This window comes from Gorilla gorilla, chromosome 8 (genome assembly GCF_029281585.2).
Source record: "Gorilla gorilla gorilla isolate KB3781 chromosome 8, NHGRI_mGorGor1-v2.1_pri, whole genome shotgun sequence".
Taxonomy (NCBI): domain Eukaryota; kingdom Metazoa; phylum Chordata; class Mammalia; order Primates; family Hominidae; genus Gorilla; species Gorilla gorilla.
The window spans coordinates 95,343,258-95,369,907 of record NC_073232.2 but is presented as its reverse complement, the minus strand read 5'-3'; the positions used below and the strand labels follow the sequence as shown (position 1 = coordinate 95,369,907).

Sequence of the window (26,650 nt, the reverse complement as noted above, 5' to 3'; positions counted from 1 at the left end):
GAAAGAAAAAGAAAAAATAGGACAACATAGAGTTTTGACAGTTCTCTCAAAAGTAACTAGCTCCCCTTTCGAAGCTGACATTTTTATAGTGTGTAAGTGCTAATGCTGGCAGAAACAGTTTTAACAACATTCAGCACGTCTCTCTGAGGAAACTTAAAGCTTGCTCTAGGAAGTGGAGGCACAAAATACTGACTCTATTTTTCCCAACCTTTGGGCCTAAGTCAAAATTTGGAGAGAAAGAGTATAATTTGTTAACTCCTATGTACGTATGTGTATATTTAAGTGTGTGTATATATATTAATTATATATTATATTGTGTTATAATTATATTTTATATATAATGTATATATAAAACATATATTATTAATCATATAATATATACTTAACATATTGATATACAGTCCCCGATATACAATGGTTCAGTTTAGGATTTCATGACTTTATAATGGTGCAAAAGCAGTATGCACTCAGTAGAAATCATACTTTTAGTACCCATATGGCCATTATGTTTTTCACTTTCCATGCAGTATGTAATAAATTACATGAGACATTCAACACTTTATTATAGAACAGGATTTGTGTTGCACGATTTTGCCCAACCATAGGCTAATGTAAGTGCTCTGAGCACATTTAAGGTAGGTGAGGCTAGATGGTATTCAGCTGCTGAGGGGAGAGTTGTCCTTTTTGATAGCACTATTGATGGTATCTTCTAGAAGCACCAAAGTCTATCTCCCCAGCCCTTTCCTGCCTAAATGTTGAATTCTGAGATTTCTTCATCCTTGCTTTCCTTACTCTATTCCCTCAGAACCATGGTGCCTTAGTGCCCAAAATAATTCAGCCCTGTATTCCCATATTTGAGTTTCTGTCTAATTGTTTAAGACTCTGAGAATGCCACTGAGTATCACTTTGGCTGGTTTTAAATATTTTTTGTCTTTCTTTTTGTTTTCCAAATTTACTTTAACTGAAACTTTTATTTCCCTTTGACATTTGTTATTTAGTAGAGTTGAATTATTTTTGTTTGTTGTAAGTTAACATTTTTAAGTTATCTTTTATTATTTTAAAATTTTGAGACAAATATTATATAACGACAATAGGGAAGAAGAGTAGAAAATTAGACAGCTTCCTGTTTCTTAACTTCCATTGTACTGGGGCATGGTATTACGTCGACAATTTTCCTTTTTACTAACTCTGTCAAATTTCTTTTCTGCTTTGTTTCTTTTTTTAAAAAAAAATTGTTAACTTTATTTCTTATATGTTTTTTACTGTCACCCAGTAACCTTAGCTTTTTGTCTCATTTTTGAGTACATACTTTCTTATATTTTAGTGAAAGAGGAGATAATTTCTAAGGTGCAACACTAGAGCAAATCTCATTTTGAAAGGAGTCATGACCTCTTTATATTGAAAGCGATATGTTTGGCCTTGTTTATGCCTACGAATGGCTTCACAGTGTTCCCGCTGAGGTATTTTATGATCTCTCTGCCTTGTCTGTGCAGAGATTTCTCCAGGGCTTGTGTCTAAAAATGGTGGTTGTGGAAGAGGTCAAATGAATTTTCTTTATTTCTTCTATTGACCACATTCTTGCACACAAATTTCTTTATTCTGATCATAGGCTTGAGGGATGACTAGTATAAATTTATAATAGTATTTCAGGACTTGGCACCTTGAAGTGAATGAGCAGGGAAGTGGAGCCACCCACGGTATTGGTTCTTAGGGGGCTGAAGCAGGTAAGGATTGCCATTTTATTGTCATTCTTCCCAAGATGGAAGCAATAGTGACTGCCATGGATATGGCTCTTCTGGCTTTCTTTCTGACACTGCTGCCTGTCACATTTGGGACAAGAAATAGCAATGTTGTTAAATTTCTGATTGCTCTATTTTGTATATCAGAATTTCCAATAAGTCACATAATTGCGTGCATCCAGTTCCATCTATTATTTCTGTGGTCTGCCCTCATTCTAGCCAATCTATGGGATTGCTGAACTAGGGTCAGAATCATCCTTGCTTAGTCCTGAGGATTGTAACCTGTCTTGAACATTTAAGGGATCACTATCAGAAATGTACAAGAAAAAACATAATAACGATGAGAAAATATAAAGGAAGGCTACAGGGATTCTGGGTTGCAATGCAGTCCCTTACAATGTTTTTATCTGTATAAGCTTAGGCATGTTTTTTAAAGCCTCTGTACTTTAGTTTTCTTATCTTAAAATGGGGATAATGTGAATACATACTTTAGGGAGTTATTATGATGACTAAGTTAATGTATGTAAAACATCTAATGCCATGCATATTCACAGTTCTTTCAAATGGTTTTCCTGTATAATAATGTCACTTCTTCCTTATTCCAAGATTGATGACATTTAAAAAACCTTCCCCTCTTCTTCTCCTCTCCTCTTCCTTCTCTTCCTTCTTCTTACAGTATGAATTAGGAGGTATAAATTTAGTCAGTGATGCAGTGGCTTCTCCAGGGATTTTAAAAAAAGTACAGCTGTCTGTTTATCTTAACAAAATAGTATAATATTGGTGATCAAAATCCATGAAGGAAGATGCTTAAAAACAAAATTAATACTGTGGGAGAACCAAATATCTTTGTCTATCTATATATGAAAATATGTTTATGCCCGGAAAATATTAATGCATATGTGTGTACATATATTATTAAATACTGATGTAAGTCAAAGGTAGTAAACATTTAAAATCAGTTTAATAATATATTATAGGATCAATGTTTAGAGAACACTTTGAAATATGAATGTGCTTATGCATTTAATGTATGCATATAATGGCTTGTATAGCCATTAAGCATATGTATAAAGATACTTTACTAGTGAAGAAAATTATCAGACTGTACGTAAAGTTAATAAAGTGGGATAAAATATTTTAAATACTAGATGACTCCAATTTTGTAAGAGACACATAGTAAGTATGCATTCAATAAAAAATATTGGAAGGGAATGTGCTCAAATATTAATGGCGATTGTATTTTGGTCATTCTAAAACGTTTCTTCTCATATATCTTATGTGTAAACATGTAATATTTTTAATTAAAAATAAAATTAAGCTTTATTAAAGTAATGCATTTCTGACTATTCCAAATCAATTATATTTTAACCTCAATTTGTTATATTGTTAAGCAAATACAAAACAAACAAAAGGCTCAATGAATGTTAAAACTGTATATATTAGCCACTTCCAGAAAACAATTGAGTAATATCTAAAATGAATTTCCAAAATGGCCATACTTTTTGACGCAGCTGTACCACTTCTTGCAAAGTATGACCAGGAAATTACTTAAAGAAAATAATCTTAACCATTGAGGCTCACCTATTTTTTCGAAACATTATGTAATTTTTAGTTATAGACCTTTCCTCTTCACAAAAAAGAAAATGCATTCACTAACCTATACACAAGAATTACAATTTCAGGTCTTTACAGATCTTATGAAATGTGTTTATAGATTTGCAGTTTCTTTCCAGAAAAAAAGTAATGTGTGTTGTAGTATTAATTGTGGGGTTAGTTATGGTAGTAAATAAATTGGGTGAATTTGTGTCAAATAATAATAGAATGTCTACATAAGTCATAATATAAAAGCAAACCAGAATTTATGCAGTCTTTAAATAAAATGTTTATAAAGACAATGTATTGCCATAGGACAATATGATATATAATGTTTTAAATTATAATACAACACAGTGGGAAAGTAATTTTGTAAAAATATGCCTATATGTGGAAAATGAGAAAAAATATACAAAGATACAAGTTACTATGATTTTAGCATGGTGAATTAATGATTGAGTTTTTTCACACTTTCAGTGACAATTTTTAAATAAGATTTAAAAAGGGTGAAAAGAAAATCTTTAATTGACTTTACGTATTATGGAAATGTTTATACAGTCAGGTTCCTGTCTCCTCTTTTTGCCTGGAGAAAGGGCTCACAGTAGTGCTTATTCATTTCATCTTTCTTTTCAGCTGAAATCTGCTGGATTACCTTCTTTTTTTTTGACAAAGGGATGCCCCATTTCTCAAACTTTGTTGCATGCTTTTCAGCTATTCAGGTCATTTGGACCCAAGAAAAATTGCAACTACTTGTGTCTGTGTTACACATTTTAATTTTCAAAATATATTTACATCTGCCCTTATATTTGATTCAGACCTGCTCCTATGTTTAGCTTAAAAGATGGGAGCCTTCAGTGAAAGCTGTCAGTGAGAAAATAAGGACAGGATAAAAGTTAATGATTTCTTTTTACAGAGTTGTATTTTTTTTCCAACTTAAACTGAGATTTTTCATAAATTTTGTGTTAAATTTGAAGGTATGAAAAAGTGGACATTTAGTATATTTAAATGTTAGAGCTCAACATGCATACTTAATGCCCAGTAGACAATTCTTTAAAAAATAAAATATCCGTATAGAAAGAAAAGTGTAGTTACAGGGAAGAGATATTTTTAAAAAACAGACTTTATTGTGCAAAACATTTGCCTCATATTTCCTTACAATATTTTTAGCCTTAGACTATATTTAATTTTTAATGTTTAATTTGAAGCCCTTACACACATTGTTATTGGTTTATTTTTTATTCATTGTTTAAATAATGATTATGTGGTTTTAATTTATTGTTTTTTTCTTTTACGTAAATGGACGATTGTGTCTTTCTCTTATAAAATGGAAAATATTGTTGTAGGAAACAATTCTAAGAAGGTTAAAAAGTCTGTTTACAACATAAGGAAAATTTACGGGCCCCAGGGTTATGTCTGTATATGAGAAGATAGTGGCTAAAGTCATGAAGCTTATTATCATCTACATTTGAAATGTTCCTGATTTATCCCTCTACTAACACAACTCAAATGAACAAAGCTATCTTTCTCTACAAAATCACATTAGCTTCTTATTTTAGCTGAAAGTTCCCTGTTTAATAAAGAGGAAATGAGATAAAAGGTGAATGCAACCTAAGCTGACCGTCCAGCTTTGGCAAAGGCTATTGAGGAGATAAAATTGGGAAATGGTGGCCAAGGATTCCCTCCACAGATAAAAGCTTACTTGACAAAGTCAACATGCAAATCGATGATTACATTCACATCTTAATTTTTAATAAGGAGTATGATATATCTCCCCACAAACAAAATGCAGCCATAGTAGAAGTAAACGCTACAAAGTTGTTGAGGGCCATAAGTCCAGCATATTTTCCATAGCCTTCATATCCTCTCAGTGCAGGAGATGCCATTTTGAAATGGTTGTTGGAAGAAAATAGAGCTACGTGTACACTCTTTTAAACAAGTTTGTTATCAGAGGCGTGAGATATTGTTTCCTAGAAATTGTTTTTAAAATGACAATTGGAAATATTCCGGTTACCATTTTTCATGTATTCTGTATGTCATTTACATTCCTTATTTAAAACATGGCCAAATGGATTAATAAAATCTGTTAATGATGAAGAACTATGGAACTCATTTTGATTTAGTGTGTACAACTGCATGCTTAAAAAATAAGAGAGAGCCACAGCATCCCAGCTACTCGGGAGGTTGAGGCAGGAGAATGGCGTGAACCCGGGTGGCAGAGCTTGCAGTGAGCCGAGATGGCGCCGCTGCACTCCAGCCTGGGCGACAGAGCGAGACTCTGTCTCAAAAAAAAAAAAAACAAAAACAACAAAAAAAGAGAGAGAGAGCCACAGCATTTCTCTCTAGCTCTCTTAAAATATACACAGTGGCCACTGGCAAGTGTGTAGTAATGTTTAAGGTGAGTTGTCATGTTGTATTTGTATCAGTTTCAATAAATGTGTTATCTATCCTCCAGAATTTTATTAATAAAGACAAGAATCAAAAGCAGGCTGTGAAGAATAAGCCTTCAACAGTAACCACTATACTTTCTTGCTGCATGCGTAGACTTTCTATGAAAAATATCTGAATCCAAGGTCATCTATGTCATCGAGTTTCAACACACCATGTGTGCTGTGTGCCCTGTGTGTGTGTGATTTGTAGAGCCCTTAAACTTAAATCTATTTCAGACAGGAAAGCACCAGTCTGGTGTATAACAACGTTGTATGAAGGGTTCATCAGACCTCTAAATACATCACAAACAAGTAAAAACTGCATTTTTTTCTAAATCAATTTGGTAAAATACTACATTGACTTCTTATAATTTTAAAAAAATTAACTTCAATTTACTGTCTTTGGGTCAAGTATTTTAACATTTCATATTGTTTTATTGAAGGCTAAGGAATTCAGACTTTGGGATCTTGACCAAGACACCTTATATATGGAATAATTAGTGCTAGTCAGGATGCTACTGAAAGAGCATATAAATATTAATTTGTCAAAAACAGCAATTACAATCAAAAGTAAATATGCAAGTAAACCCTGCATTGCTTTTGTCTATCCTGCTCTCAGAGATAGGATTATTTTAAACCATGATGTGAAAGTATTTCCAGATAATTTATTCAGTATTGGTAGGAGAGTTTATATTAAGTTTGACATGCAAATAATTAAGAATATCAATAAGTATCTTGTATTTATGAATATCCAATGAGGGTGTGTCCACTGCCTCTGTAAGAGAAGGACGTCTTCAAGGTCTCATGCCTTCTCTAGAGAGCCCCTTGTTCTGTCTTTGATAATTCATCACATTTTCTTAAAAAATTCTGGGGCAAATTTTGGCCTTTGTTTTCAAGCTTTGGAATTGGGTATTTTCTTGTCCATCCCTTTTTTTTTATTACCTGTCTGAGGTAAATTTACATTAACAACAACCACAAAAACAATCCTGTATTTTTCTCTATGGAAATTAAATGTGATATTATAAATGTAAATATTATCCATTGATAGATATACAGGTTCTAACTATTTTTGAGCCTTAGTGAGATAGACGTACAGCCATCAATTTTGTAAAGACTTGTGTTCAAGTGAAAGAATGACAGGTGACCAGATAAAGTCTGGGTTAGAAGGACTGGAAAACAAGCCGTCAATTTGGAAGAGAAATCAGAGATAAATGGTCATCCACCTTATTTGACGGATGAGGTCATGAAACTAGTCTTATGTGTAGATAAGGTATAAGTTTTCACAAAGACAACTTTCAATAGAAAATATTTTCTAATTCATTTCCAACAATGAGAGATTGTTTGCTATCCCACAATTAATTCTTTCATAGTCAACAGTACACGTGCAATCAATACAGGTATTCATGACAAAAAAAATTATGAAAGTACTAGAAAGCTGTTCTCTATTTTATTAAGATTACATCTGGTTACCCCCGCTATTATCTTCACTGGAGTATGCAACATTAGCCCTCAGCATCCCCTTTCCCCCCAACACACACATTCTGTCCTTATTGAAGTTTAATGGGTACCAGAAGCAAAGGCACCTGTTTAGGTACCTCTGGGAGAAGCTATGCTTAAATTTATAAAAAAATATATTTGAGAACATTATACACTACAAGGACAACAATCATTTACACTCATTTTAGATGTTCATTTCTAAGAGATAATCTAGCAGAGATGTTATTCTAGGATCTTGTGAATTTTCTAACCCAAGATTATTTCTGCTTGCATAAAAAAGAGAAGGAACTGAAAAATGCCTATATGATCAAAACGTTGCCAAGTTGGCTTGTCTCTAAATGCTTTGATTTCATTGGCATTCCATGAGGCAATCACTTTGATGTTTGTCAAATTAAACAGAAGTAAAAGTACTAAGATATTCAACTCACAAATTTAATATAAATTTATGTGTGTGTGCGCGTGTATGTGTGGTTACAGTAGGAAACAGATTATAAGAGAATATTGTGGCTCTAAAGGAGTGAATTTCATCTTTTACCCTCACTATTTCTTTAAAAGGGAAAGAAATAATAAACTAGGAAGAGATAAAGCTTATTTAAAGGCTTCATTTCCTGGGGCATATTGGGATGCATTTAAAACTGAGAACAGCCTTGAAACCTTGTGCTGGTTTTGCCTAGATGAGGACTGAATTTCTGAAAACAAGAGTACAAACACAGTATAGACATGCTATCCATTGAAAACATCGAATCTATACATTTGAATAATAATAAAAAAGTATTCTTTATATATAAAATGTCTCCCAGATACCAAAAGATCAAATAAAAATCCCACCCCTCCTACTGCGTTCCTAGGTTGGCTATATACTGATTTGAGGAATGTTTCACAGCCCTTGTTTCAGTGCAGTATTTTCTGGTTTATGAGGCTGGAATCAAAGGGACCACTATTCCCTCTGCCCCAACACACAGACTTACGAAGTCAGTGCTCCCTATAGCACCATACTGCAGGATTGGTGTGCATGACTGTGGCATCCATCAGACATATTCTGGTAGAGATCTGGTTACCGATAGCCTTGGCCATGGGCACCCGAGGCCTCACTCAAATTGTAGCTGTCATTCAATCCAGAAGCCAATGGGCACTCTCTTGAAGTCTGCTTGGCTCTTCTGTTCTCTTTTTTAGTAGGTCTGATTTATTAATATGATCAATACAGGTTAACTTGTGAAGTCCTATATACAACACTCTTCCTCCTCTAGACAACTTTGCTATTGCTACTTAGAAATGATGTAAATCATTGGAGGTGTGATAAATTTACAAGTATTTAGTTTTTAACCCATAGCAAGGGAGATATTGGGCTAGAGTGTAAAACACAGAGCATTTAATATACATAGGAAATTTAGGAGTAAAATTTTGATGCTAATTTTCCAAAATCATTTCTACTATTTCTCGTCATTATAAGATTGCTCACATATTTTGAATGGCATCCCACAGTAGTCACAGGCAAATTAGAATAACATATGCTTTACAAAACAAAAAGGCATATCAGAAAATGAGTCAGAGTAAAAAAAATAGCAGGTACCATCCATTCTCCAGTAAATAATGAATATGGAGTGTATTTAATTACAAATTTCCAAATATATATTCGCATAATAAAGACAAGGAAAATGAAACAAAATCAAATGTCTTTTGTTGAAATAAGCACATGAGCTTGAAGGATCAAGTACTGATGGCTCCAGGTGTTTTCCATGTTAGATTCCCTTTGAAAGTACTGATGCCATCAGCACTTGTCAGCTGGTACCCAATGATGTAAATTTTGAGCTTGAATACTTTTCATAGGAAAGCATCACATTCCTAAAGGAGACAAATGACCACTAAAAACTAACCATTGATATAGATTACTTATGGAGGGTTTTATCTTGACTACTAATTAAGGGAGTAATTGTATCTCTAAACTTTATATCAGACTGCCAGTCGATTTGCCAGATTATTAATGCTTTTTTAGAATACATGGGGGGTGGGGTTATAATCACATAACACAGTTTTTCATATTTTTTAAAAGGGGTTGGACCAAGACATAAGTTTCATTGACAATCTTAATGTTTTCACTGTAGACAATATGTTAGAATAACTGCAGTGAGTCACACAGCATATAACTTCTTAATGGTAAATTCAGAACCAATCTTCCAGATAAGCAAGTATAACATTTTAGTTAAAAAAAAAAAAAAAAAAAAAAAAAAAAACAAGAACAAGGTTGACTTCAACAAAGTTGTGAGGCCTTCCAGGTGTTTGATAATTGTGATAAATTTCAACACAATGACATATTGGATGCTCAACTTATCGGGTTTTTATAGATCTGTTAGTTTTTAAGATCATTTTCTAAAATGTTCCCACAGATATAATATCTTTAAATGAGAACTTAGATGATCTAGACATTACAAATTTATAATAGTCGTCTTTTGAAATTCTACCAATATTACCTCCATATTCAAAACAATGGAACTGTAACAGAACAAATAATAAATATCACACAACCTTTTGTTAAATGTAAAATGCATTTTTACCAAAGTGTTTCAACATCTGAGACTTTTTGAATTTCTATTAAGTAGTTCTGATAAATACATAGTGCTCTTTCTTTTTTCTGGATGACAATATGTCTACTAATAACTGATGTTCCCAAGGAGCAATTTGCAATGTATTTTCAACAGAAACAACTTAACCTGAAATAAGAATTGTATATATTTACTGCTTGACTCAGAAATAGTTACATTCCTTCTCCATGGAATGTGTCTTCCACAAAGAGATATTAACCAAGGTTTTCCAAAACTGCAGTAAACGAAATCTTCTATGCTTTCAAATATGGTGCCTTTTTATTTAAAACAGTGTAAACATAACAACTCAACACCACCAATAACTGGAAAAAGACTGGATATGTGAACACTAATTTCCTCATATGTCCCTTGAAAGTGAGGGTAAATAAACAGACAAATCTTCAGGAGAGGTTTCAGTTCACCTTAGCAGTGGTAAAAATATTGCTTTATTCCAAATGAACATACAACACAATTTACTGTTCTTTTGGGGGGCTTCTTGTGAACTGAATAGTCTGGGTATTTTTATTTCAACAATTTATTCTTCCCATACTAACCACAGAAGCCGAAGCCTTGGTCCACACATAGTAGACTTGCTATAAAATAAATAGTAATGAGGATGATGAGAAAGCAAATGGTAACTGTCAATTTGTTAACTGTCTTGTATTAATAATTTAAGTAGGCATGATTCAAAATAAACACACATCCTTGATGAACTCACCTTATGATACTGATATCATTAATGAGCCAATAGTTGATCCTCTCAAAAGTATTCACATCAGAAAATGGTCTAGACAGTGTCAAGAGTTTTATACGACCCCACCATGCAAGTGACCTTGATTTAAGAACTAACTGAACTTTATACTTAATGGAAAAATTTAAAGTGAAAAGATCAAAGAGGGAAATACTTTTTCTGAATATTAGATTCCCTGATGTTTCAGAACAAATTTTAGCAAGCGTAATACGCGCACACATGCACACACATACGCACAATGAACACATGTGCTTACAGCATATGTGCCCGCGTGAGCAAGTCCACACACACACACGCTCGCACACACATGTGCACACAGGCACACAAAAACTGAGAAACGCTCCTCCAGAGCCTCTAAACAATCTCAAGGAAAAACATTTCTATTAGCATGATTTTAGTGACACGATATAGTGATTTTTTTGTCTCTTTTTCTGTAATAATTTCATACCTCCAGCTGAGATCTGTGCATTCAAATCTCAGAGGAAGGTGGCACACAAGAGTAGTTAAGATTGCCCCCGGTTTCTCCTTCTATCTCCTGTCCTCCTTCCCATTGCAGAGTCTTTTGTGGCATTCTCCAAAAATCAAATAGAAAACACTACATGTGTCGACATGACATAACCTGTGATGAGGCTATTGGGTGAATAGAAATTTAGGGCTTGGGACTGGCAAGCCAAATGGCAAGGGCCACCTGCTCACTGGTGCATCCACCTGCGGGATGCAGCTCTCCTCTTTTTGAAGCCAGGTAACTGCCAGTGTTTTTTAATGAGACACTGGCACTGTGGGGCCAAGGGTCTGAATTGCCCACATCTTCTAAGAGCCAAAGAGGACAGTGTTGGGACTAACCGAAATTGGATTCAGAATTCTACCCAAAAGCTTTAATGGTAAGCTTTATCCCTCCTGAAACATTTCTTTCCCTTAAAAAAATATTTTGTTAAAAAACACTATGATATGAGGGCGATAGACTATTTGGTTTCTTCTAAGTAGATGCTCTTAAATTAATGCATATAAATAATTTGTATTTGATTTCCTCTCTTTCCTGTTGAGCAAAGCATAGAATGCACAGATTCCTACATCTCAAGTCACTTGGTCAATGCAGAGTCTCTTTGTATTTCATTTCTTAAGACAAATTGCGCCTCTCGTTCTGATTTGGCTGTGGGACTCAGGGGGAGAAAGGCTGTGTTTTCGCTTGCACTGTCCTCGGTTTCTACGCTGGCCAGTTCGTAGTCTTCTGACCGTCTGGCATCAGTCAGAATTCGGATCTGCTCCTGGACAGTTTCTAGCAATATTTTCACTTCTTGTTGTTCTGCTATAAGACAATCGCTGACTGGAATACTCACATTGACAACGTCAGCTGAATAGGAGTTTTTGCACCATTTGATGCTTTTGACTTCAGAAATCCCTGGCATTTGCAGGCAGGTTTCCTCTAAACCCACTGAAGGGATGATGGGCACAGAACTGGCCCTTGTGGATGAATAGCCCACCAGGTCCTTTTGCTCCAAGCTATTAAAATAGGGGTTTGTCTCTCTTGAAGGCAGTTGCATATTTATTGATGTATTTCGTTGGGTTTTTAAACCATTGGATGGATACCTGAAAAAGAAACACAGTGTTACTCCTTCTGCTTTCTACTGGGCTTTGTTAGAGCAATACTCAATCCACAAAGCACTTTTCACATGCACCATCTCACTGAATTCTCACAGCAACCCCATGAGACGGATAATAGGTTCCCAGTTAAACAGAGAAGTAAACTGAAGCTCAGATAGGTGAAGTGACTTGCCCAAGGTCACACAGAAAATAAGTGACAGACTGAGACTCAAACCCAGATCTTCTTACTTTAAGTCCAGGGGTCTTTCAACACACCACAGCTGTATAGGCAGGTGGGATATAGTCTTCCTGACCTCTATCCTAGAATACAAAGTAAATGGGGATTGAGCAGGTAAGTGTGGCCTTTCCATTGTGACAAACAGGACACCCATAATGGCATTAGTCCACTCCATCAACTCGACCACCCTCTCAGCCCTGGGTTAGTCCAGTAGACTTGTTGTGGCCACCCTAGTCGAAGCCAATCAAGAAGCCCAATATTAAGCATCCAGGTACTACAATCACGAGTTTTTCTGCTTCACACTGATTTTAGGGGATCCAAATCCAATTTCCACTGGCACTGTGCTCTAAAGGAACCACCTCACTGCCAGATTGCTGAGCCAGCAGGTGGGAATGGGAGGCTAAGAATTCCTCTACCTGCCTGGGGATGAATATGAAGTGGGTTCCATAGGGCTTCTACCCATCTAGCATCTTTTCTTACAACCAAGTAACCAAGAAATCAAGTAAGGTAGTTCTTTGGTCCATGGCAAGGGCTTGTCAAGAATGCCAATATGCCATTGCAAGTCATTTGAATATAGCAGAATCTTCTAAGTTCCCTTCTTGCCTGTTCAGGGCTAGTAAATCTGTCTCCTCTGTGCTGTTCCATGACAGAAAATGGGACAGGTACATAGCAGATTTATAGAAATGGGGTTTTGGAACTTGAACAGTAGTGTTTTATTCTATTTCTTAGTTATTTGTCCCTAATTTAAACATTAAACATTCAAATTTTGACACAATTTAAACATATCAACCTTCCATACAATAAATCTCCTTTCCTCGACTGCCATTATTATGTAAATGAAAATCATGTTTATACATGTAGATAATAATTGCAATGCAGTGTGTTGCACACTAAATACAAATCTTTATTGTAAGGACATGATGGGAGCAAATTAGAGGTCTTTCCACCAGACAGTGAACACAAACAGGGAAGAGATTTAGGCCTTTGTAGGCTCATCCTCTCTTACTGTGCCTAATACAGAGTTGGTAATCAATACACTTGAACTGAGTGAACACATGAATACATAAACAAATCTTCAAGGTAAACTCCCCCTTTATATCCTACTTAATGTCTATTTTCAGACTTAATAACAACAGCTGACATCTGTACAGTGCTTGTAAAAATCACTTTCACCTCCAATTAACTCATTTTATTTTTAAAAAACCTTGTAGTTCATTTATTATTATCATTTAATGGGTGCGCAAAATAGACTAAGAGGTACTCAAATGACTTTCCCAAAATTATATCTTTAGTATGTGTCACACAGAGAATTTAAACCCAAGTTGTCTTATTCTAATTGTTACTGTCAATGTTAGAGGTTGCTAATGAACGACTATCCTAAGGGAAATCAGAATACCTTTTTGGGGATATGTAATCTTTATTCATACAAACTGCGCAGCTACATATTTGGAAATTCTTGGGGAATATTACTCCATTCTCATTAGTGTTATATGAGAAATATGAGCCTAAAATATATGAGCTAAAAATATGAGCCTAAAAGTTCAAATCAATAAATCAATTTCAACAAGAAGTAAAGAAACAAATTTCAGGCTTTTGTTTCACTCTCAGCACCATCTTGTTAGCATGATTTGTATGTATGAAAATATAGAAAGTCTGCCTGTCAGGTTCACCAGTGAAACAGAGACAAAAAATGTAGCCAGGATAGCATTTCCCACAAATATCATCAGGGTATACCAGCAGGTAGAATCTGGTAAGTTGATATGTGACGGTGACAGGTAAAAATTCTTACACTTGGGTCTAAACAGTTGGAAAAAGGTGCAAATATCTTAGAGAATATAAATTCAACAAGTCAACTATGTGGCATGACTAAGACATAATCAAAGGCAATTCACACCAAACTTTGAGGGTTCTTCTCATATGCCAGATGACTGACTAAAGGATTTAGATGAGAAAGAAGAATTGCAGTGGACTATTAGATGTCACTTCCCAAGTCAGGCTTTGAACACATGACTGGTAACAACTGAAATTTTAAATGTTACCATGACATGAAGATGAGCTGTGAACAATGAGAACTTTCCTAACTGTGATTTTGTTTTGAATTAGACATGATTTCAAGTTCCAAAATTACTATATGCTCTGGAATCTCAGACAAATGGCAGCCTCACTTTAATTTTGCCATCAGTTAAAACAATCAGGTAGTAACACTAACTTGATTGCTCAGAGGGAGGGGAAATTTTTCTGAGGACTAATTGAAATAATGTCTCTGCCCTGTTCTACCAGAGACACAGTGGCAAGCCTCACTTCCCCCCAGAGATGCTGTGAGTGTCTCACCACTGGTATTCCAGCAGAAGTTTAAGTGAGAGCTAAATTTCTAGATGTGATTCTGAGTCAGAGGATTCAAAGTTCTGTATCCCTTGAGGGCCAGTGATGCTTCCACAAGTTCGGTCCATGAGCTTATCATTTCACTTTGGGCCAGTCTTCCTCTCATCCTCAACAAAGAAATTACAAATGCATCTTGTCTGTAACTATGTGAGTCGAAGCATTCTTTTAAAGAAGAAAGATTCCAACTATTAGTCACTTGGTTTGGTTCCCAGTCATTCATGAGTCAGGCTAAGGAATTTGTGTTTCTCTAGGCGACTCCAAACCATCTCAGTTCCTAGGGCACATGAAAATGAATGAACAGACTATTTTGAAGGCATCCACGCTTCCCTCTGAAGCCATAAAATTAGATATTCCGTTTACAAATCATCAGTCATAAATGTGATTTTTCTTCAGATTCCTTGTTGATTTAGTGGTTTATTTAGTCAGAAAAGCCAGTATTCAATCGCAGCTCTTTTACACAGGACTGTGTATGTCACGCTGGGCTCGCCATTTAAACTCTGATATCCTTAATGTGCTTATCAATAATATTTCTAAAGAATAACTGAAGAGAAGTATATAAAGTTGCTAGCTAGGTGTGGTAGGTATTCAGTACATTTTGAATTTTATCTGCTTTTAAGGTGTGAATCTAACTTTTGTGATTCCATCTCTTTTTGTCTGGCACATGAATACATTAGCTTGATTTTCCTGACATGATACAGTTCAAATTCTGTGAGCCATTACCATGGCTGTCATTGACCAGGGATCCAGTCATGACAAAGTTTCCTCAAGAATCTCCTCTCCACCTCACTCCTTCCCCAGGCTACAATAAGATCGATGTTAGGTTCAAGCTGGGCTGAAGTTCTTGCCAAGGAAAGAAGCCACATACTTTGGAAGCCTAACTGTCATAGACAGCGCCCACTTGCTTGGTAAACAAGGAGCAGATGGCTGATGGCTCTTGCAAATTCATTTCCCCCTCCTCCAGGCTGGGGCCAGATTTAAAGACGGCCTTTAGCTGTGAAATTCTATTACCAATCCCATTTCCAGTCCAGAGAGACAGTCAGTCCCCAGGGAGTGGAAAATGGCTGTTTTTAAGAACTGAGAATGAGATTGCTCCCTGAGATTCATTGTGCTGGATATACAGTGACTTATACTTAGAGTCACCATTTATCAACATCTGGTGGATATCACACATGGGAAAATACCTGTGGCCAGGCAACTGGAGAGAATATTCCAACCCAATAGTGACTGAACCAAAACAAAACCACCACCACGCAGAAAATAAGTGAGTCTCCCAGGAGGTTAAAAAAGCAAAGCATTGCCTGAACATGTAATGAGATCTCTGAGCCCCTGATGATATGTGCATTGTTCAAGCTTGAGCCTGGCATAGGCTCCAAGCACCCTTACTAATCGAACATATGGAAAGATGGTCATAACAGTGCCCAATAGAAAAAAAAAGGCCAGCATGAGCTGGGTTTTTTGTCCACTCACAAAATCTCTGAAGTTTATTTTCCCTCACTTGTTCTTGTAACATTCATCCCAGGGAGTTTATGTATATGTATATAGTCATATTCATTAATAAGAGGCATCGTTAGTTATTTATATGGAAAAGGCACTATGAAACATGATCAATTATAATTATGGGTTAAATGCAAGCCTGCTTTTCCACAGATAAGACCAAGAGAAATGCAAACTGCTTCTTGACTCGCATTATACATTTTGAACCCCTTGGCTGTTATGTTTACTTTGCAACTGTCACCCTAAATCTGTACCAAATGCCTTTTACAGTCCATTTGGAATTGCTTCAAAATTATAAAACCTAGCCACCGGCCATTTATTTCCTATCTTCCAGTTTTCCTTAAGAAATCTGTTGCTGAGCTTTGTTAGACAGGACACTGCTCCAAATATCCCATGCCCATATGAAAAGAGAAATGTGAGACTCTGTGCTAGACCTAACCCCTGTTTTGATCTTTAGCCTGATAGAGACAGGCTGGAAAAATCATCCAGGCCAAAGCAGCATAGAAACCTGGCTTGGCTCGTTCAGAGAGATAAAAACAGAACCACAAGAACCTGGCTTGAGTGAGGGAAGTGATTTCTGAAATTTCTAGAGTAAACCCTGATTGCATTGCACTTGAAATTGCTGAAAAAATTATAACAATTACTGTGACAATAAATACCAGTACCACTTCTCTGCTTACTGTGTGTCTACTACAAACTCTTTACACACATAATTTTTAAAAATCTGCCCAACAATCTTCAGGGGGTTGATATTATTTTACTCAATTATTCGTATTGTTTTTTCTTTTTTGAGATGGGGTCTCACTCTGTCACCCAGGTTGGAGTCCAGTAGCACCATCTGCACTCAGTATAGCCTCCACCTCTGAGGCTCAAAGGATCCTGCCACCTCAGCCTCCCAAGCAGCTGGGACCACAGGCACACACTACCATGCCCAGCTAATTTTTTGTACTTTTGTTAGAGATGGGGTTTTGCCATGTTGCCCAGGCTGGTCTCAAACTCCTGAGCTCAAGTAATCTGCATGCCTCAGCCTCCCAAAGTGCTGGGACTATGGGTGTGAGCCAGTGCGTCTGGTCTATTTTTCTCAATTTATAGATAAGAGCATCTAAGACCACATCATAAAATATTGTCAAAGTCACACTAGTAGTAAGGAGCAGAGATGGGATTTGAATTCCAGTCAGTTTAAGCAAGGATCGCATGTTTAGTTGGGCAGTTTATGCCAACTACGTGGATAATGGTTAACATTCATCCTGTACTCAGCTCACCATGCTTTGAGGCCTCTATGGATCTGTGTCCACCAGAGGAAGGGACACCTTTTGCACTGTAAAGAGCAGCAGCAATGGCGTCCAAAGCCCACCCGTCTACCCCTAACTTGCATATATGAGTTCAGTAAGTTGTACTTTGACTTTACACTCTCAACATTGACCCAAATTCTACATTCAAGCTCAGGGGAAGCAGATACTGTACGTATGCCATGAGTTATTGTTTAGCGTATTGTTCACAATACTTATCAGAGAATTCGGTCCTTTTTCTAATCTGCAGATGAAGGAACACTTTAATCCTCCTTTGATTTTTTAAATCAAAGACAAATTTCCAGTTGTATTAGCAAATGATCTAATAACATATTGCCTAGAGAGCTACACTTACTTTCTTCCTAGTTATATTTCTTTCTAATCTAATGTTTCCCTTATACCCATTTCCACCACAACTATACTTCAAAGTTGGTTCACTTTTTGTAGAACAAAGATGGCAGTAAGCATATATAGCCAGTTAATGAATAAATCAACGAATAAAACCCCAAGGAACTTAAAACTTAACTTAAAGCTATGGCATTAAAGACATCCTTCCTAAATTCCACTGCTGTTTTAAGACCTACCCTTGGCAAGGTATCGTATCCTGGTCTGGGATCCTTGATTCTTCGAGTTGCTGATATGCTGGTCCCACAATTCCACCTAGCCTACTTCGGGGTGACGGGGGTGTCCTTCTGAAGGCATTCCTATGGAGCATGCCACTTCTTTGCCCTGGGCTGCAGCAAGAGGATAGACTCCTGCTGGGGTGGAATGAAAACAGACAAACAAACAAACAAAAGACATCATAGCAATAACCTCACAGGTGGCTGCTCAAGCTTTGCAAACACTGAATCTGCACCCCAAATTCTCAAAGTTCTAGGCCAGGGGCCATCCCTGAATGAAGTATTTGTGGTAGAATGAGATCAGGAATAGCCCAATCCATTTTACCTTTGGAGACACTGAGAAAAAGGGAAGTTCCTGGATTTCTGGCTTTCTAGGTTAGAGCATGACTGATGAAAATCATTGCAACTTTCCAGCCAAGGTAAGAGGTGAACTTAAGGAATTCTCAAGCTCCTCATTCCCATCCTGATTATCCAAGCCATCATAGCTGTCTCTCTAATAGAAATAAAAATAGCCTTCTTATGAGACACTGACAAAAACTGAACACAGTAAGCCCAGAAGGGATTTATGGGGAAAAAAAAATTCACTTATTAGCGATAAAATTAACAACTTTTAATTGGCATTTTCTCATTAACACATGTGTTAAATTCCCTGTTCACTACCTCAGATTTTAATCAATCTTGACAAACTAAATTATTTTTCTTCTGAGTTTGCTTTTAATAAACATCTGATTATATATTTTATTTGACTCATACATCCAAATGCCTAAATAACTATATGTTTATAGATGCCATCAATGAGCAAAACATGTAAGTGGGTTATATCACAGGCCTTAACAAACTGAGAATTCCTACATAGATTATGTACAGAAAAGAACTAGACTCTATAAAAATCCATTGCTGATGAGACTCATTACCTGTTCCATATCCATTCCCATATCCACCCCACTGAATTGACCCTACTGTAGACTGGTGAGAACTTTGCTCATGTGTAGACATTCCACGAGATGCTAGTTTATGCGGTCACACTGGTTCTGCAGTGCTCAAATAATAAAGGAACTGAGAATTTTGTGCTGCATTCTCATTTAACTCTGTAAATATCAATACAACCATAGAAAGAAAGATGAAAACATTCTCAAAATTTCAATAAATTTATCAAGGTTCTAAAGAAACCAGTCTCTCAAAGACATTTTACCCATATTACTATATTATTTGGGGTTATGTCACTTTTCTTCCATCAATATTACTGTTAATTCTACTTAGTCAATACAAAACAGGACTTTGCAAATATTATTTCAGGTTAGAGTTTGAAAATCTGATATTTGAGTGTTAGTAGCCACTTTCTTGGTTGTGGCACGGTGACTGATCAAACTTTATATTCCTCAAGCCAACATTAACTTCCTAAACGTGTGCAAGCAGGAGATCATATCTGGCAACATTCATTGTTATACCTTCATTCCTTTTTTTTTTTTTTTTTCTGAGACAGAGTCACCCAGGCTGAAGTGCAGTGGCACGATCTTGGCTTACTGCAACCTCTACCTCCCGGGTTCAAGTGATTCTCCTGCCCCAGCCTCCCAAGTAGCTGGGACTATAGGTGCCCCCCACCATGGCAGGCTAATTTTTGTATTTTTAGTAGAGATGAGGTTTCACCATGTTGGCCAGGCTGGTCTCAAACTCCTGACCTCAGGTGATCCACCCACCTAGGCCTCCCAAAGTGCTGGGATTACAGGTTTGAGCCACTGTGCCTAGCCTCTATACCTTCATTCTTTATATGGTGTGTCCCCAAATGCCTAACAAGGGATGTATAGATAGCTCACTAAGCCCACAAGTTGGAGAAGCTCTCTAACAGCTAATTTGCTTCCTTGCCTTCCTACTTTTATCTACCATCCAATGGCAATGATGGGGTCTGCGGGGCCTGAAGCCTTGGATGCTAGAGTTGGCTGCAACTGAGTATAAGTCTCGGGTCTGCAGGTAACTAGTTACTAGAAGCATGATGCTGATGGAGGTACTTGTACCAGTCAGAGTCCTGGAGAGACACAGATGGCACTTTAACCTGGTTCATTGTTAGAGATTTTGCTATATACAAAAGTGTGACAAGTGTTCGAGGGGAAAAAAAGCAATAAATGAGACTGCTGTGCCCCAGGACTACTATGGGAAGCTGTTATTATCCCTCTGACTTAAGGGACAAGGAGAGGGAGCAGTTCCCAGAATGCAGAGAGAAAGTGAGTTGTAAGGAGGGGGCTGCACTGCAGGCTTCATGGCCCCAGAAAAGGGATATAAGGGAGGAAGCAGGGAGGAAGGGGACACAAGTGCCATGACCTCACTGTCTTCCCTGACATCTATCTCATGCCTGTGCCTTACACTGAACCCACAGAAACCAGAGGACATAAGAGCCTGCAGCCCTCTTGGTGTACAGGGCAAGGCAGAAAACAAAAAAGGTAGAAACTAGCTGCCAGAGTGAGAAGGGAGTGACAAAAGGAAGATATCAGCATTCTACTTAAGAATTTTCCTAGGTTCGCTATGGGATGTGGAGGTTTAAAGAGAGGAAGTATGCAAAGCATGGGGCATGGAGCCTGGCACACAGTAGGTGCTCAGCACGATGAGTTCCTCTATCTCCCCTGCCACAGCTGGCAATTCAAAGGGTCCTCTCTGTCACTGAAAACCCTGGAATTATTTCAATGCAAAAAACCTACATACATGCTTTCTGTAAGTGACATGGCGGGGCACAGTGGCTCACACCTGTAATCCCAGCACTTTCGGAGGCTGAGGCGGGCGGATCACCTGAGGTCAGGACTTCAAGACCAGCCTGGCCAACATGGTGAAACCCCGTCTCTACCAAAAATACAAAAATTAGCCCGGCATGGTAGCATGCGCCTGTAGTCCCAGCTACTCAGACAGCTGAGGCAAGAGAATCCCTTGAACTCAGGAGCTGGAGGTTGCAGTGAGCCAAGATCACACCACTGCACTCCAGCCTGGGCGACAGAGTGAGACTCTATCTCCAAAAAAATAAAATAATAAAAAAAGATAAGTGACTTATATTGCCAAAATATAATGCCATAAATATGACATGCCGTAATAGATTTATTTTCTAAACAGATGGGATTTTTTTGAACTAAACATTAGAAATAATGGCTTTGAATTAATAGCTCTGTTTCATATATGAGTTATCCAAATGAGTCATATTTGCAGTGCACAAAAGAAATTAATTATTCATAGTTCGCTAAACTGTCATAACAACAAAGTATATCAGTATGAACTAGTGACCTGTCTTAAAAAGAGTTTTATGCCTATTGATCAATCAGCTATTCAGGCTTTCTAACTCAGTGGCATTCAGGAAGTTATGGTGCAGTTTGCAGGATATATATATCAGTGCCTGGGTTATCAATCATGAAAACGTTCAAGTCTATTGCATGTTTTACAAAACAAAAGCTATGATATATTAAACTATAATTTACAAAGTTCTAAAAGCATTTTGTAAGTCAACCCTTGCCCATCTATCAGGACACAGTGTATGCCAACAGATACTGCAATGTCATTGATCCAAACAAAAAGGAAGGTCTCTTAAAGATGTCCTTATTTAATCTGTGAGTGACTCCTAGACACCATAGGAGAAGCCAAGTTTAGGAGGGAGCATAAAAGCACACGAGAACTGGGGATAGGAATATTGCAGCTCAAACATATTAAGAGCTGATGTTTTAAAACATATATATCAATTTTAAAACATTTATGACAGAATGCAGTTCATATAATACTAGAATGATATTATACTGAATTACTTGACTAGGTGGAACACTACTTTAACATGTCATAATCAGGAGGAGAAAATACCATTTGGGAGAAAATATCTGTCTTCTAAAAGACTGGTAATATTGGACTTATTTCCCTAATTAAGACAACTTCCATTAGGTCCAGTGAAATGAAATGCTCTTTTCACAGGAAAATATTCTGTAAATGCAACATTGATATAAATCAAAACTTGCAGTAAGAATAGCTAAAGCAATTATCCAAGAGCCAAACATATTTCAATCCTGAATTGAACATAGATTCATACCATATTCTTTTAAATGGCAAACTCTCAGTGTTCTAGTCTCTACTCATGTAGAATGAGAATAAAAATTACCATCAAGTGCTGAGGATTAGTGTCAAGAGTGGCTAAAAATCTCAAAGTAAGTGTGGCCAGAAACAATAAAATCCTCTTCATGTAACTCATTAAAAGGTGAAGGAGAAAGTAGTTTTCTTCTATCATGTATGTTTCCAGCTTGGTGTTGTGCAAACTATTGCCCAGCATGTGAAAACAAAGGGGCAACAACATTCAACTTTCATTGCTGGGAACAACTGTTATTTACTTTTTCATTGTTAAAATGTTTAATTTTTCATAATTTTTTCAAATTGTAAAATATTGTACATTTCACTAAGAAAAGGAAGCTTAAGTCTTTGGACAACTTCCATAAAGATTGAGGATGTATATCTGAACACAATCTAGCATTAGTCATAAACTTCATCATTTGGTTTAGAACAAATACCTTTAATATTTGGAGTTTCAGAATCCTGATAACAGAAAAGTGTGGACTAGAAGATGCTGAAGGACAAGTTAAGCTTTAGAATGCTATGAAATGTGTCAAATAACTATGTTTTTGGCTTTTTCTCCAAAGCAGCCAATTTCTGGGAAGCTTGCAAGAAACTGCCACCTCATTTAAAACAGAAGATTTTATAGACCCAAGAAGAAGATTCACCAGGCTTCTTCCCCGTGGAAAATTTTATTTTGTAAGAACCATACTGGAAAACCTGAAGTCTGTCACATTAGGCTGCATAGGGAAGAATTACTCATTAACTGTGTAATCTAGAAAAGGCAGGCTAGATAACATATTTTTTAAAATAGTTTTTCAGAATGCATTTTTTTTTTTTTACTGGTCTGTAGCTTTGATGGGTGTTATCTATAGTTCTATCAGGTTTCTTACAGGGGCAATGCCGTCTGCTGTGGAAACTGGTATCTTTGGTTTACCTGATGTGAGGTGTTTGAGCATCTACTCCACAGAGAACTACAGGAGAAGCAAGAACAGTTGTCTCTCCTAAGTCATGCTGCCAGTCCTTGGCACGTGCCACCCAGCATACACACAGTGTGAAGGTGCCCACTCCCACTATGATGAGCTACTTGTACCTGTGGTGTTTGACAGACTGGCTTCCTCTGTCAGGAGAAGGGACCTCAGGGAATGACTGGGGGCCGACAAAACTTGACTCCATCATTTTCTCCAGTGCAGTCACAGGATGCCTTTCCACCTTTGAATACTGTGGGAAATCACACGTACAGAGTTGAGATGAAGGATACATTATGGAGGGCCTATAACACCAGAGCTAGGCATTGAGAAGTTACTGGAATGCCAGTTCCTCCTGGTCACCTGACTAGAGGAGCAGGAGATAAGACATAATTTGTGTCCTGTTTCCAATACATTGAGTATTCACCTCCCCTGCCCCAACCATCTCTGTGCCTAGACAGGATCCATTGAGGAAGGTTCTTCATGTCAGCATCCCAAGCCTGCTATCTCATTTTAATTAATGTACACCCACGGCACACTGTGACTGACAGCCAAAAGGCACTTACAAGTATGTTTTAGTTGATGTACATCTTACCAAAAAAATTGAATTACTAGCTGGGTTACTAACAATAAGGATTGAATAAACACTTATTAAATTTCATAACATTCTGAGAATGATGAAAGACATTGGTTCAGAATATCTGGCCACCACATTCCACTGTTTTTCTCTTTCAGCTTGTTACCAGGTAGTTACCATGTTTAACAAGAGAAATTTGTGAGCATTTCACTCCTTATAGTTCAGAACTCTTCGTTTCTCCTTTGACTATAATAAGTTATAAGATATAGAAGCCTAAAGAAGGCTTATGTAGATGACAACTTCAGAAAAATTTTACCCCAAAAGAAATATCACATGGCATCTCAAGAGCCAATAAGTTGTCAACTTTAACACTCCCTGCACACTGGGCGCTGGAACAGGTGGCAAAGGGTAGAAGAGTTCTCTTCTAGAAACTCCAGGTGAAGACTTTCTTTAGAAATAGAAGTTTAAGGATGCTAATCAAAATAAAAGAGAGTTTTGAATCTGGATATTCAGTACCCAATGTGTCAAGCTACAGATTTTAAGTGTTATCCTGAGTAACTGTAAAACTCTAAAACTCAGTATACCTTTTTTTTTCTCATTTCAAAAGCAAAGAAGCCAGTATTAGAAGCACTGTTGAAAAAAATCAAGTTAATCAACCTTTTTGAATCTCACATCTATATGGTGAGATAATAAAATCTCTCTTATAGGGTTGTTGAAAAAATTCACAGACAATACTTAATGCACTTGATCCAGGTAAAAAGAAGGTAGATACAATAATTAAGATGATACTCTAAGATGTTTCCTAGCCTTTTAGAAACGTTATCTCTGAACTATAAAAAACTAAAGATAAATTCCACCCTAAGTCCCATTTCTAATCAATTGGTAGTGGCTGCTTGTAGTCTTATATTTACATAGATTCTAAAGATGACTTATGAAGTAAGAAATGGAGAAAGAAATAGTTCTAACCGAAGAAAAATGAATCCAGGAGGAAGGAGTGGGAGATATTTTATTGTAAGCTCTTTCTTAAAATGTCGGCTTTAAAATTAATGCTTCAAAGTAAAGTCCAAAGAATTTCAACATGGCTGGAAGATATTGATAAGCAAAAGAATATAAAAAGAGAGAAGAATGAACATTTAAAAACAAAAAATCCTAGCTGGGATTGTTGAGAATAAATACAATGTAATATATGCATGCTGATTAATTTTAGACACTGATGAACAAAATATATATATTTAAGTATTAGAAACTAGACAGCACTAGAATATAAGAATTGTATAATATACAATACATGAAAAAACTAAAATAATATTAATTCAACAAAAATTAATAAGGGGGGTTGTAACAAGAGAGCATGGTAAATTGGAAATAAATATGACAGGAATAAGTGTGAAACTATCAGTGATGATAAAAACTGTGGATGGTTAGATTTAACTATTAAAAGACAGATTCACACATTGAATATCTGGTCTTCTATGTTCTGAAAGAGCTAATTTAAAAACAACAGAGAAAAAAGTCGACAGAATTGGTAAAGATATACCCTGCAACATACAGGGGAAAAAGCTTTTAACAGTAATAATTTCCAATAAAATAAAATTATGTATAAAATGCATTTTAAAAGGAAGAAAGATGGATATTTCATATTCATAGAATGAGCAATCTACCAAGTGATAAATATTCATAAATTTTTATCTACCTAACAACAAAGCTTCACTATGAAAGGCTTTCTCAGGCCAGGTACGGTGGCTCACACCTGTAATCCCAGAATTTTGGGAAGCTGAGGCGGGCAGATCACCTGAGGTCAGAAGTTTGAGACCAGCCTGGCCAACATGGTGAAACCCTGTCTCTACTAAAAGTACAAAAATTAGCTGGGCATGGTGGCATGCACCTGTAATCCCAGCTACTCAGGAGGCTGAGGCAGGAGAATAGCTTGAACCCGGGAGATTGAGGTTGCAGTGAGCCGAGATGGTGCCACTGTACTCCAGCCTGGGTAACAGAGTAAAACTCTGTATCAAAAAAATAAAATAAAAAAAAAAAAGAACGGCTTTCTCAACTAGTCACGAAAATTATAAACCATTAACATTGTCATAACTTAATTACCTATGAATTGTGGCAAGTAACATAACTATGGATAACAGTAAAGTATAATTTTAGTTCAATTTATATTTTTAGATTTTGATAAAGAGAAGTGATATAGTTTGGATATTTGTCCCCTTTGAATCTCCTATTGAAATTTGATCCCCAATTTTGGAGATGAGGCCTGGTGGGAGGTGTCTGGGTCATGGGGGTTGATTCTTCATGAATGGTTTGTATCCTCCCTGCAGTAATGAGTGAGTTCTCATTCTATTAATTCAGGGAAGAACTAGTTATTTAAAAGAGCATGGCACCCTTCCCCCTTTCTCTTTTTCCTCTCTCACCATGTGACACCTGCTCCCCTTTCCCTTCCGCCATGAGCAGAAGCCTCCTGAAATTCTCACCAGAAGCAGGTGCTGGCACCATGCTTCTTGTACAGCCTACAGAACTGTGAGCCAAATAAACCTCTTTATAAATTACCCAGCCTCAGCATTGCTTTATAACAAGGCAAACAGACTAACACAAGAAGATACGAATGAACTGTTTGGATAATGGAAATACATTCAAAAACCTTTATAAAACTATATGGGAGATGTATTCCTAACCTTATGGGAGAAAGACATTTGTTACCAGGACAAAACACCTAGAGACCATAAAGAAAAAAATATGTAAAATTTGATTTACTACTAATTTAAATGTCTTAAGTAACAAAAATGATTATTAGTAAATCAAAATATAAGTGAAAGCCTGGGGAAACATAGGCTATTCATATGTTAAAGACTAT

General features: G+C 36.7%; 1 protein-coding gene across 8 annotated transcripts in view; it reads right to left on the bottom strand.

The window, feature by feature from the left end:
• Positions 1-3,985: 3,985 nt before the first annotated feature.
• NRG3 (neuregulin 3) overlaps positions 3,986-26,650 on the bottom strand; it is a 1,121,069-nt gene continuing 1,098,404 nt past the window's right edge. For 3 of the 8 annotated variants that reach the window (XM_004049688.4, XM_055353271.2, XM_055353272.2), the window contains exons 7-9: positions 23,345-23,472; positions 18,154-18,324; positions 3,986-12,172 (exon numbers count right to left, since the gene is read on the bottom strand). In XM_004049688.4, the coding sequence (XP_004049736.1) occupies positions 11,665-12,172; positions 18,154-18,324; positions 23,345-23,472 (807 nt within the window). In that variant the 3' untranslated portion in view covers positions 3,986-11,664. Of the gene's footprint in view, positions 12,173-12,415; positions 12,488-18,153; positions 18,328-23,344; positions 23,473-26,650 lie in introns of all 8 variants that reach the window. The other 5 variants (XM_055353266.2, XM_055353267.2, XM_055353269.2 and 2 more) reach the window with 3 other exon arrangements.